At 33.3% G+C, this 12,992-nt stretch overlaps 1 protein-coding gene across 2 annotated transcripts; it reads left to right on the top strand.

Moving 5' to 3' along the window:
• The first annotated feature begins 7,311 nt into the window (after positions 1-7,311).
• Positions 7,312-11,834, top strand: LOC138335250 (uncharacterized). 2 transcript variants are annotated; one of them, XM_069284241.1, is made up of 2 exons: positions 7,312-7,444; positions 9,714-11,834. In XM_069284241.1, exon 2 carries the CDS (start codon positions 9,871-9,873, stop codon positions 10,420-10,422), a length of 552 nt encoding a protein of 183 aa, XP_069140342.1. In that variant the 5' UTR covers positions 7,312-7,444; positions 9,714-9,870; the 3' UTR covers positions 10,423-11,834. The 2 variants fall into 2 exon arrangements, with proteins under 2 accessions (XP_069140342.1, XP_069140343.1); XM_069284242.1 differs by lacking the exon at positions 7,312-7,444 and adding an exon at positions 9,348-9,450.
• The last annotated feature ends 1,158 nt before the right edge of the window (positions 11,835-12,992 follow it).

Genomic DNA, 12,992 nt, shown 5'->3' with positions numbered 1-12,992 from the left:
CTAGGTACATATAAATAAAAAGAGTCTTTAAACGTGATATAGGCATGTTAATGGTGAAAAGTATTAATCCATCCAAGTCGTTAAAACGAAAGCACCAGATAAACTTCCGACAACCATTAAATATGAATTATAAGGGGAATATGCTGCCTGACACTTAGGACTCAAACGTTAACGCCCATCTAGATATATCAGCTTGAACTAAGTTATATTACTAACAATATGCTCATTTCTCATTTTATAGTTTCTTTGTGTTATAGATTGCAAATATTTCTATTAATAGACAACATTAATATGGTTTTGATTTGTGAGCATTCAACGCATTTCTATATAACGATGTTAGTTCAGAATATTCCATATTTTCTTCTAATATTAGAATTTCTAAATGCAAGACTCGTGTCATGGTGATATACTTATACGTTGTTTTATCAAATCGTAAATGTATTATATTTATTGAATGATTTTACACATCTACCTTATGTTTTAAGTTACAAAGAATGTACTTTTTAACATCATTAAATTTGATACTGGCGTATTTTTTGTTTATTTTCACGAGTATAAATTATATAAGAAATCCATTCATTAGTGACATTGACCTTTGCTTCAACAACCGTCTTAAATATGAAACAATTCAATCTATTGTGTCATTTTCATCCTTTGAATAGGCGGGGGAATACAGACCTCTTTGCCCACATCTCTTTTGGGAATTCCTCTCGGTGAATGGTATTTACCAGCAAGCGACTCCGACAATAACAAGTTACAGAATGGTATTTAATGGACATGTTTGCTTGTAGATCTTAAACATTTGTTTGGAAGCTTAGACTTTATTTCACCAGAAAGCTATTCTAGTTTAATGAGCAAACATACTTACAAACAGGAATACAAAGTTGTTTACGGTTTCTGGTAGGGCGTTTTATTGTCATTATCGTTTCCATTTCCTGTTTGATGTCAAGAATTCTCAATATTTGTACAGAAATTGAGTGATTTCCAGTGCCAATTATAACTACCTTCCATGTGGAATTTGTTTTATGTTATTCGGTATAACATCATATATTTATATATATTATTTGTATACATTGAGCATCAATTCTATTTACATTCTTATTTATATTGATAGAGCAAGATATAGGTGATAAGAATGTTTGTTCTGAGACGGGAAGATCAGATAAACACTGATGTATAATAATTCATTAAGAACAGTTTCAATGATTTATACATGAAGAGAACGCTGGTAATTTGGTAGTCAGTTGCTTGGTAGTCTGGATGATTTATCCTCTTTTGACGATGTTCTTTTTCTCTGTCGTTGTTTGTCTGCTATTTTCTTCAAAGTGTCGCTTCCAGTAAATCTTCCTTAACTGTTACAGATGTTTCCTACAAGATTTCTGTGGTGTTTGCAATGTATTTCTTGAGAAAGTGAGTAGGAATATTGGTTCGCCCGTTGACGGCATAAATTGACCGGGTGAGGTGTGCTGACCGGTGGCTTTGACGGTATGTTTCAGTCGATAGTACTATAAAATCGGCAACAGCTTCCATTACTACAAATACAACACGAGGCATACTCGCACTTTACGCATGCAATGTATTGCATACCGAGGAGGCTGTCCTAAAATAACTCAGGTTGTCAGTATGACGTTGAAGCTATTTTTCATTGGATGGTAACTTCCTGCACTTCCAAATTATGATTCAAGTACATTCTAGATTATATGATATTCCAGGGATTTTCTCTGTGATATATGGTAAGGCCTTATATATAACATTCACAGATATCTTCACAGTTCGACTCATGCAACTTGATGTAAAAAGACTGACTGATATACGCCGTTTCTTTTTACGATAGAAATTCAGGTCTTTTCTTCGTGTCCTATTAGACATTATATATCTTTTAAACCACCAATACACATGTTCAAATCTGACATAGACAGATCTTTATTTGAATTAGATTTTTAATCAAAACACACAGGCTCTTTTTGGGAAATCTACAGTTCACCTTGTCTTCTTTTCCTTGTTTTATTCATGTGATTATTTGCCGTCTGGAAATTAAAAGTTAATAGCATACAGATTTTGGATGTATTGCAAACGTTTCAGTGTCGGTATTTTGCAACTGTAATTTACTTTATTTTCACTGCAATCTGTTAAAAATTACCCAAATGAAGTTTAAACCACTGACCATTGCTTCCACTGGAACTGTTGTCGTTCATATAGTATATCAAATGGTTTATTTTTGCCGTTTTCTATTTGTATGCTTTCTGATAAAGAGATTATCAATTCAAGGCCTGTAAAAACACTTGACCATAATAACTTTCCCTTGTTATTGATTTCGGTGTACTAATTGTGTAGACAAAAATGCAAAAGTATGCTAAAGTGCACTTGAACAGCTAAATGTTATTACTTCTTGTCATGCACAAACTTAAAACGTTTGTTTATTCAATGAAACGTAATTAGATTAATAATTGACGAAGTTTACTGACATATTAACAATTTCATGATAGGTATATGGTAACACACAAAAGCCAATCCAATTTTATCGGCGTTCGCCTTACGTAAAATCCATTAGCTTACGTCAGGCCGGGTAGACATACGTATGTTTAAAGCCAGTATCAGTTTCCTCTTACCTTCGGATTAATTAAGTGGCGCGTGAATTTGATTACACATTCTGTATTAAGTGGTACACGCCACACGTTCCAATCAATGGATTCTTTATTCCTTGCCGAAGTTTGCACTTAATTTTTGTATCACTTAACACTAGTTACAGTTAACTAGAAAACTTGACTGTGTATAAAATATTTGACAATAATATATACAGTGCAAAGGGAACAAGAAAGTAAATACACAATAGGGTATTGTACTTGGTCATCCGCCCTTGTTTTGACCGATACTGAAGTTTCCTTTTACGTTGTTGCTTTTTAAATGGAAGTATTACACACTTTCTGACAAATGATTGTTGTTTATGAAAGTAAAGATAGAGACTTATTATAGAAAATCTTAATTTGCTTAGTTTGTTTAGCCTAAATTTGCAATGCCTTGTGAACATGTTTCTCCCATTGGTTATAACCTGAAATCAATTTAACCCGGATGACATGTCCCTTTTCTACGTGCTTCATAAGTATTTTAACCGAATCTGTACCATTTTAAAGGATTCTATTTTCTTTCTGATGGGCTACTGGACTAAAGGGAATTCAATTGTACGGCACTTGGTCTTTTTTGAATAATCATTACAATCTGCTAACTCAAGTTCTGAACTCTTCTGTAGATATACCTTACGTTTATTACTTGCCCAAATTTGGCTGGTCCTTTTGCCAACAAGTGAATTGAAACGTAATGACCTTTCACACGTTTACTACCTGCTAGGTGTTTCATTGTTCTTTGTTCAATTTGAATGACGTGTCTAGTAAGGAAACATTAACCTTTCCTATCAATTATCATACGAGTGAAGTGATTTTACGTTAATATACGTGACGGTTAACACCGCTGATTACAGGTGCGTGGCACTCCGCCCGTATATCCGCGTTCGGTTAGTACTTCTCCGGTCAAGCCTAATATTATCGGTCAGTCACTTAGAGTGACCAAACAGGTTCCATTGACGGGTGATATTTACATATATAATGAAGTTCCTGAATTAATGAATGGGAAATTTTCATGACAGGTTAATGAACTTTTATTTGCATACCTGATGCAATTCCTTTTATCACAATTCTGCAATATTGATGAATTTAAGAACTTGACAAATAATCTTTTAAATATGTTTGGATTTTTGGCCCTTTGACTTTGGATGACGTTCATTCAAATGAACATACTTGGTAGTCCTTTATGTCGGCACACTACATGCCTCGAAAGGATAAGCTAGAACGCCAATGCTGAGTACTTATTGTATTATTGTTTTTCGTCTCTAAAGTGCTTCTGGTATTCCTAGTATTTTTCAACAACATCTGGACTCTTGCAAATAATTAGGCAATATATTATGTACATGATTACAAATCATGCATGCATGCAGCGTTTTTTTTTATTAAATGCAATTTGAGGTAAAAATTAGTATATGTTCCTAAGATGTTTACACTGGTATATTTTTCTGCGTCTCATATGTTTACTTCAGAGTGAAAATGTTTGTTTAAATGACAATAAATATCATCCTTATTATGAAACTTATAAGCTATAAATACATTTAATAACTTGATTGTTGAACGATTTCTGCATGGATCAATCTAGTTAAAAATGTATAAAAAGATCTTTTAATAATGTAGTATATAGTATAAGTATATAGAGAATTGCAAATGCATAACGAGACAATATGTAGATATAATTGGGCTAGAGCCTAGAATGTTTATATATTCTGTAATACTATTGTATTTGGACAAAAATAATACCAAAACAGCTTATGTTTATACGCATGCTTTTATATTGACGTTTCAGATATAATTGAACTGAAGAAGGCCCTATAGTGGCTGAATATATATTTCATAGAAATTTTTATTTTTATTTTACTTTGAATTTATTTTGGCCTTTTATTTCTGATTATTAATATACTAGCTTTATACCGTTTTTACCTCATCAGATATAGTATTTAACGACTGAATTAACGATGAAACAATAATAAAGATAATGTTATTAGTGAAAATTATATTTCTAGACTTAAAACGTTTCATTGAATATATGAATATACATGTCTTTTCATTGTGTGTTGTAAAATGGCTTTGTCAGAGAAAAAATCACAACCAGAACCATTTGCTGAATTCAAACCAGGAACTGGAAATGTTCATCTAAGCAATAAATCATGCTTCTGGTATGTAAATCCGGAATCGATTGTTATCACACCTGTTAAAGAACCTGTTATCTGATCGGGTGAGTGATTTTATCAATAGTCAAAGCACACTTTAAATACTACCACAACAAAGTCATTTCAATTTAAACAAACCAAAATGAATGGTAATTACATTGTATATCTGTTTGGTCTTAAAAATCCATGTAAGAATTTCTATCACGGAAGTTTTTGCCTTGGGTGTGTTGTCTTAGATGTTCATCGAAGTACACTGTAAATGCTACCACAAAAAAAACTTCAATTCAAACGAAACTTTAAGTAAAAGATCCTGACATTGTATCTCTGTTCTATTCAATTCATGTAATTTACCATATGCTTCTATCACGGAAGTCAATCACCGTGGGTGTGTTGTCTTAAATGATCATAGAATATCCACATCCTTGTACATTGAGATACAACAGATATGACATATTAAGAAGCTCTCTTTAACAAATAACTTACTGTGACCCTCCTAATCAGATCGAATTAGACAATGTATTTACATTTACAAAGACATGAGCTATCTGTCTATTCCGATGTATTCGGAGGTTTCAAGTACAATACAGGCTGCTTTATTTGTAATTAAAAAGGAAAGATATTACAAAAGGTGCTTCTCAGAGGTATATCTAGTGCTCCAAGAATCGATATGGGTCCTCTGAGTTACTAGAATTCACATCCATTGACATTAAGTCCTTTCGTAAACCACGTTTTGGAACTGTCAATTTAGAATGACAGAGAATCCGGTATTCAGCACAACACCTCATTAATCAGACAAGAAAGAAGAAAAACAATGAATCGCACAAGAAAAACATATAAAGATATTAGAACCAGAGGTTTAAGAAGAGTAAACGCAATTACTATTTTCATCTCCCAAAGATAAATTAGAATAAATCGCCAACACCCCTGAGGAAAGTGATTACAGAAGTTAAATCACATACAATAAAGTAACACTGTATGTCATAAATAACACACCTTCATTCATTTTACTGATTTATATTTCCATTCATTGGTGGTAGCATCGCTGACTATTATTTTTGAAACATAGCTTTCTGTTTTCCTTATTTCTTTTACTACTAATATCGAAACATATAGCAGCTCATGAATGTGAAAATGGTTATATTTATTCTTATAGCTAACTTATTATCATATATATAAGAAGACTGGTCGAGGTAACTGGACCAAATGATAAGTAAGGTATGTTGTGATTAACTTATACACCAGTTTACATTTATATTGAGATTAAACCGATATTTATTCTGAAAAAATGCATTATCAGACGTGACCTAGTTATCCTGCCTTGTTTAGGAAACAATATCGACAAGAAATCGTGTTTCATTCATTATGCTGGATCACCACTTCTATATAGTAATTGTTATCGCGTCTGGGGGATAATCTTGGACTTCAATTAAGTTTAATTATGCTGAAACAGATAGCAAGGCATGCCAGAAACATGTGAAAGCAAACTAGTTTTGCATAGACAAAATAGCAAGAATTGACTATCAAAGCAAGAAATAGAATTTGACAAGATGCAAGAAATAGCAGCATAGCAAATGAAACTTAAGAAAGACTGTTTCTATTATAGATGTAATTTACAAGAGTTGCATATTTTGGCTTGATAAACATATTCGCGGAGAAATCGCGAAAGACACATAGTATACATTATCTGGAGCCTTTTAAGATCAAATCGCGAAATTCCATCGCCATAAAACACCCTGGACATGAAATCGTGAAATTAAAAGTCACCACGAAAATAAATTGGTTCACAGTATTTCAAATTATTGATAAAATTCCGTAATTATATTGACATTATTCATTTGTCAACCATTTTGTACTTTTAAAAACACTACAGCTATTCTTATATGTGTTACATTTCTGTAAGTAGAATGCATAGTTTAGTGCACTATAAGGCTAAGCTTACACATAAACAGTCAACATAATCTGTATTTTCGATGTTGGATCGATATCAAGATACAAATTACGATGTAATGTGTGCACAACACCAGAAAAACAAAATGGTGCATTCCGCCAACATTTCCTGGGTCAGCAAACATAAACAGTGCAGTCCTAAACAAAGTATCGATATTCGTCCTCGGTGGACGAACTTACAAGGACGTTGTTTGGATATAAGCGATCATGACCGACTGGCCAATAGTCTGCTGCGTACATTGTATCAGTGTTGTGTATACGGAACCGCTCTGTTCGTGTCGGCAGTTAGAATACTACCCTCAGAACAAAAAGAATAGTTAGATTGACGAATTAAAAGCATCTTTTAAAAATAACATTTTATTTTATATTTTGTACATTTTTGGAATTTATCATACACACCATAACTAAATCCATAAATTCATCTCTACCAAAATAATTTGTTTTGTACCGTGTCATAACTAAACAATATAATAAATACTTTAGAATTTTATTTGAAACGGCATTAAGTTGACAAATCATAAATAACTGCACATTGTTTATATTATTGGTAAGTTATCGTTATTACGCGGAACGGTTAGCCCCTCCCCTATACCTCGGCTATATAAGTCTTGTTCCAGAGTCCGTTCCTCAAACCTAATTACATCTTCAACAAAAGAGAAACATTTGATTGAAGAATATATAAAGTGTTCACTACACAGTGTTTGATTGCGTATAGGAAATTTCTAAAAGGTATGTATGATTATTATATATACAATAGGTAGATCCATCAGTTAATATATACGCTTCAGTGATCAAAGGCCTAATTTCAAAGACACTTTTTCTTTATTATCTCATACTTGTCAATATTTCATTAACAATTTTCCTATTTTACTTAAGGTTATTTCATATATATTATTTATATTTTATCTATCAGTTGCTCGATGTGCTTCGTTAATCAAAGACTTCATCGCAATCAATTTTTTATAATCATCTAACCGAAATTAAAATTTCATCGTCATTTTCCTTATTTTGTAATATCTTTAAGAACTACTTACTTCAGTTTCACATGGTTGGTTATGTTTTATCTGATTTCCATGATGAAGTGTTCATTTGATATTTATTATTTACGAAGTCAACATAAATAACTGTGATAATCAATAATTGCTCAAAGAGAGCTGTGCAGTGCCTTCATAAAACAAATATGAGAGATGTAGAATTGGTTTTAGTCAACTCAAACATCAAACAAGACAAATTTAATATGTTCATTTCGCCATGCAGGTAGATAAAATTAGCTGTCAAATTATTATGACAGCTATGTTTGAAGTGTCACTTCTTCCAAATTCATTTATTTATAACGTTGAATTGAACTGAAGTAAATCTTCACCCTGCAATCTACTTTTGGTATAGGTGAATGAGTACTAAGGCCTTATAATAATCTTAAATTATACATACCTCTATTTATCTTTTACTTACATCAAACCATATCCTGATATTGTATTTCTGTAATCTCGTTCTACCATAAATCAATTATGACCATTTTAATCGTTTACTCTTATGAACTGTTAAAGAACGTTGAAATCCATTGACACGATAAGATTTATGAAGAGGTGATGACTTAATAGTCAACTTAGTGATTGTGGATTTTGTTAAAGAACATTTGTTGTAAATGTACAGCATAATTAGTGTGTTCTCTTATTCATTTCATGTCACGTCAATGACATTTTACATTGGTATACTTATGTCAATCAAGTGACAATTTACTCGTAGTTCAATGTAATCATATGCATTAAGGAAATGAGGTATAAGGATATATAACAAACAAATTAGATCAAAATTAACAATAATAATCACTGTAAATCAACTAAGTTTCGCGGTTTTTACATAGAAATAAATTTGCGAAATTTAATTTTCGTAAATTTGAATATCAAATGTAAATATCTAGCTATACTAAGTATACCGGAAAGTAAAATTGGTATACATTCGCGGAGATAAATATTTGCGAAATTACACTTATCACGAAATAAATTGCACACAAAAGATGTTTGGTTAACAGTATTTCAGTGAATGACTGTAGAAAAAATAAATTCTGATAATACATTTTCAAAAGCATTCAAATTAGATTTAGTATGTTTCACTTCATTTCATATACGTTTGATTATCATTTTAATATTCATACAACAAGGCCTTTCCAATTTTATTGAAAAAAACATTTCAGGTCAAATACGATACAACTGACAATGTACTAACAAAGCCTTATTATAGCATGGAGTTAAAACGTGATGGTTATAATAGAAAATCGATTAACATTTCAGAGTGTATATCTTATATTAATAATAGGCTTGCTGAAATGCACACGAGTGGATAATTCCATATCATGATATGATAAGCACAAATGTGTATGTAAACATTTAACGTTGCACAAACACTTTATTGATAATGGAACATTTTATGTGTATTTCATAGTCACTTTCAATGCATCAATGGCTAATTGTTGTAATGCTGTTCGGGTATCCCCAGGGCGACTGCCATGACCCAAACTTAATGGAAGTATATACAAATAATGACAAGGTAGAAGTTCTGATTGATTGTCTGATTGTAAAATTTAAATAGCCAATGAAAGTAGGGCCCATTGTATAAGCCTGTTTCGTAGATTGAGTGTGTGCGGCACTGTATAGCACCGGGTCGCGGATAGACTATTCAGTTTGTGTTTACTTTGTATAGACAGTTGCATGTATGTATTTTCCTAATCTAGACTGGTAAGTGCATCCGATATTTTACTGTTTACTTTTAAGCATTAAGCATTTAATGGACTCGAACAAATACGCGTGGGTTAAGCTATTCATTGCAAATGGGACATAGAGTTATCAAAATGTTTTACATGTACTTAATTCTTCATCCCGTGATTCTATTGACGATACGTCGTAAAGTCAGTATTTATATGAGTTTAAGCCTACCTCTTTGTATGGTGCATGTTTGTATTGTTGACTTGTGTATGATCTATGCGATTGTGTCTCCACAGGTGATAACACTCGGCCACACAGGTACGGGACGAGCGGCGTTTTGACGGGTACAGACATTCGCAGTGATAAAGTACTGGGCTCCTTAATCCTTTAACCGAGACCTTCCTATCTCGGCGATAAAGACAGCACCAGTATTAAGGTAGAGACAATCTCATTATGACCTCAGACAGCACAGAGACTGCCAGACCGAAGGCACACAGTGCGGACAGCAAATCGACCCAACCTCCTATACATAAATACATCTCCCCAACAGAATTCAAAATGAGAGTGCTCCGGAAACTGACATCTGTTGATAACAATAATATAGACAACAAGGCCGTGGCCAAATTTCAGCGACAGGACAGCGACAGAACACTGAAAGCATCTATAGTGTTCCCTAATGGAGATGTCGGTACACTTATTTCATCACTAGAGAAAATGGACAGTACAAAGCCAGTACCTACTGAACGTGAATTACCAGTTGTGAACACGAGCACGGAACAAAAGGAGGTGACATCTCGCAAACAAGAACGGCCACTGCGACTTCCCCCAATTATGTTGCCACCAATTTATTCCACGAAACCTCTTCCTGTGTTAACACGTGACTTTAGTTTGCCGACTGATCCCCCCGCTCCTTTGTCAGATGAGGATTGGGAGGAACTCCAGGAATGCCGATATCTTCGTCTTTACTCTCCAAGGAAGTACCGATCTAATTCAATACCTGCTTAAACATTTCCTCAGAACAGGTTTTACATACAAAGTGGTACCAGGATGTCCGCAAAACGGGCGTAATGCTGGACACCAAATTAAAGCTAGTTTGGCCATATGCTTCAGAAGCCTCAGTGGAAAGGATGTCGAACTTTTTATGAGGAGAGAACAGCATGTGATTAGGAACTGCTTTGGGTTTCGAACTTTAAGGATCGTGGAAAAAGACAGTTTGGAGAAAATGACGGTTGTTATCCGTAATTAAAAAAGGAGTCTAGTGAATCTGAGTTATGAATGGTGCTATAACGTTACTGTGTGGTGTGGAAATTGATTTTAATGGAAACTGTTTCAGATTATCTGTCTCCTATGTGCTTGACACCATATATCATACGAGTTCCTTAACAACGAAATGCGGACATGAACTATTAGGTATTGCATTAAGTTTTCTCCAATTTATAACCTGTGTGGTTTTAAAGTAATTGAACTTACTTTAAATAGCCACGGCCTTTGTGGCCTGTGATTGTCTTTCGAGAATGTGTTATGTGAGTATTTATTTGAACCACTAAATCAAATCAAAAGTAGACATGAGTCAATGGGTGATCTATGGTCCCCAAAGGCTAAACGAAAGTGCTTCATACTTCAATGACGTGATAACATCAAGGTATGCTTTACTTATTGACATAAAATTGTAAAGAAAGTGTAAAGAATACGTGATAAGTCAACACCCAGTTTGCTCAATTATCTTATATTACAGTACCGAATAAAGTCTTCCGATTGAGATCATTTTAGATAGTATTTACTTTTATTTCAGAAAAAAAAACTTGTTGAAATATAATACATGATGCTTATTTCATACAAGTTGATATTCGGTTATTATTATGAAAGGGCGTGGTGCGCGTGTGTATATGTCTTCACAATTCACTGAATAGATATATTTATAATCCATTACTTAGTCCCCAAGGGACTCCACTCACCATATTTATTTGTTAACCATTATATCAATTTGTAGAAATTCAGAAATCACCTGGAATATCTGTAGAGTAGCAATTATTTTTGTTCGGTTTTTTCATGTATTTTATTTCAAAATATGACAATTAGCGATAATTTTAATTATTCAGTGTTGTAAACACTTTGGAAAAACAACTATCAAAAATAATCTTTAAATCAAATGCAACCGATGTCATCATCTATATTTCAAGGGAAAACATGTGTGTTAGAATATATGACATTTCAATTTCATAAAATGTACTTAGTCATATACAACATCTGTGGTATGTAGAGGATGATTGGACTCCGTCCATGTTGTTTATTTTATACTCCTGCGCCGTTGTGATAGGTGTTGAGTGTTTGATCCTGTGTCGGCGTGCAATACCCCCGCGACGTCACAGTAAGTTATTGTTGGTTTTTATGAATTTATAAAATGGGAAAGCATACAACGGCTTGTGTTGTTTCTCACATAGTAACATGAATGATGTCGATACTCGACATTCCATTGTGACAAAACTAATCTAAAATCATCAATCTTTTATACTTAATGTATTTTTTTTAGTAATGACATAAAAATATGCTTAAAAAAGTAAAGTAACATAAAGCGGGTTATTAACGCAAAAATGTTATTTCCACGCGCGGGAGATTACTATGATCTTTTATAAACGAAATATTAGAATTATTTGAATCGCATATACCATGAAAGCCAGATCGAGATAATGTAAAACCGCTAAAATGTAACGTTCTCATGTTTAGTCATATCCGAGACAATTTAACCCGCTTATATAACCGGCTGGTATATATTTCTTCCCACGAATCCATGCCTCGGTGAATCAATTTAAGGAAACTACGATATTACATCACATGATTACATTGTATATGGCTTTGCAATTTCAAGTGCTACGTTGAGTAAGTCAAATATCGATTTCCGTTTTCGAAATTGCCATTTTCTAACGGTGCAATGTACTAGGAAGATTTTCAAACATTGTGCTTAGATTCAAGGCAAATTATTTGGCACAGGACTTGCGGAAAACCTTTAGAAGGATGATACAGGTTTATATTGATTTTTCATGATCAACACATGATTTCAACATGATATTACTTACCAGTTTGCGAAAAAACTACAAAACGGATTTTTACTTTCAAATATTTAATCAAAAACTGAAATACTCATTATGCAACATGAGTCCGATATGTTTAGTGGTTTTTTCCTGGGTCGAATCCTTAGAAAGAGAAAGAAAGGTCTGGATGGCAATGGATGGGTAGAGTATGCATACTGTGGAACCCTTGTTCTTGCCCAAGACAGACAGGGCAATTTTCACATTCTTCCGTGGTGCCCGCAGTATGAAATGTTCAAATTCGGGATAATTCAATAAGGGATTTCTCAAACATTTCTATATCAATTTTAAATACATATAGATATGGTAAGACTTCTCAAAATGGTCGTGAAGACTGTAGTAAACAAGCATGTTAATTTTATTAAACAGTTTAGATATTCGTATGTTTTGCACACTAAATAGACATCTTATTGTCTTATGTCAAACATGTGCTTTGGAAGATTTGTTATTCTTAGTAATATTATCTAAATGATTCCAACAACGTATATT

Source organism: Argopecten irradians, chromosome 11 (genome assembly GCF_041381155.1).
Source record: "Argopecten irradians isolate NY chromosome 11, Ai_NY, whole genome shotgun sequence".
Lineage (NCBI taxonomy): Eukaryota > Metazoa > Mollusca > Bivalvia > Pectinida > Pectinidae > Argopecten > Argopecten irradians.
This window is presented reverse-complemented; position numbering and strand designations above follow the sequence as displayed.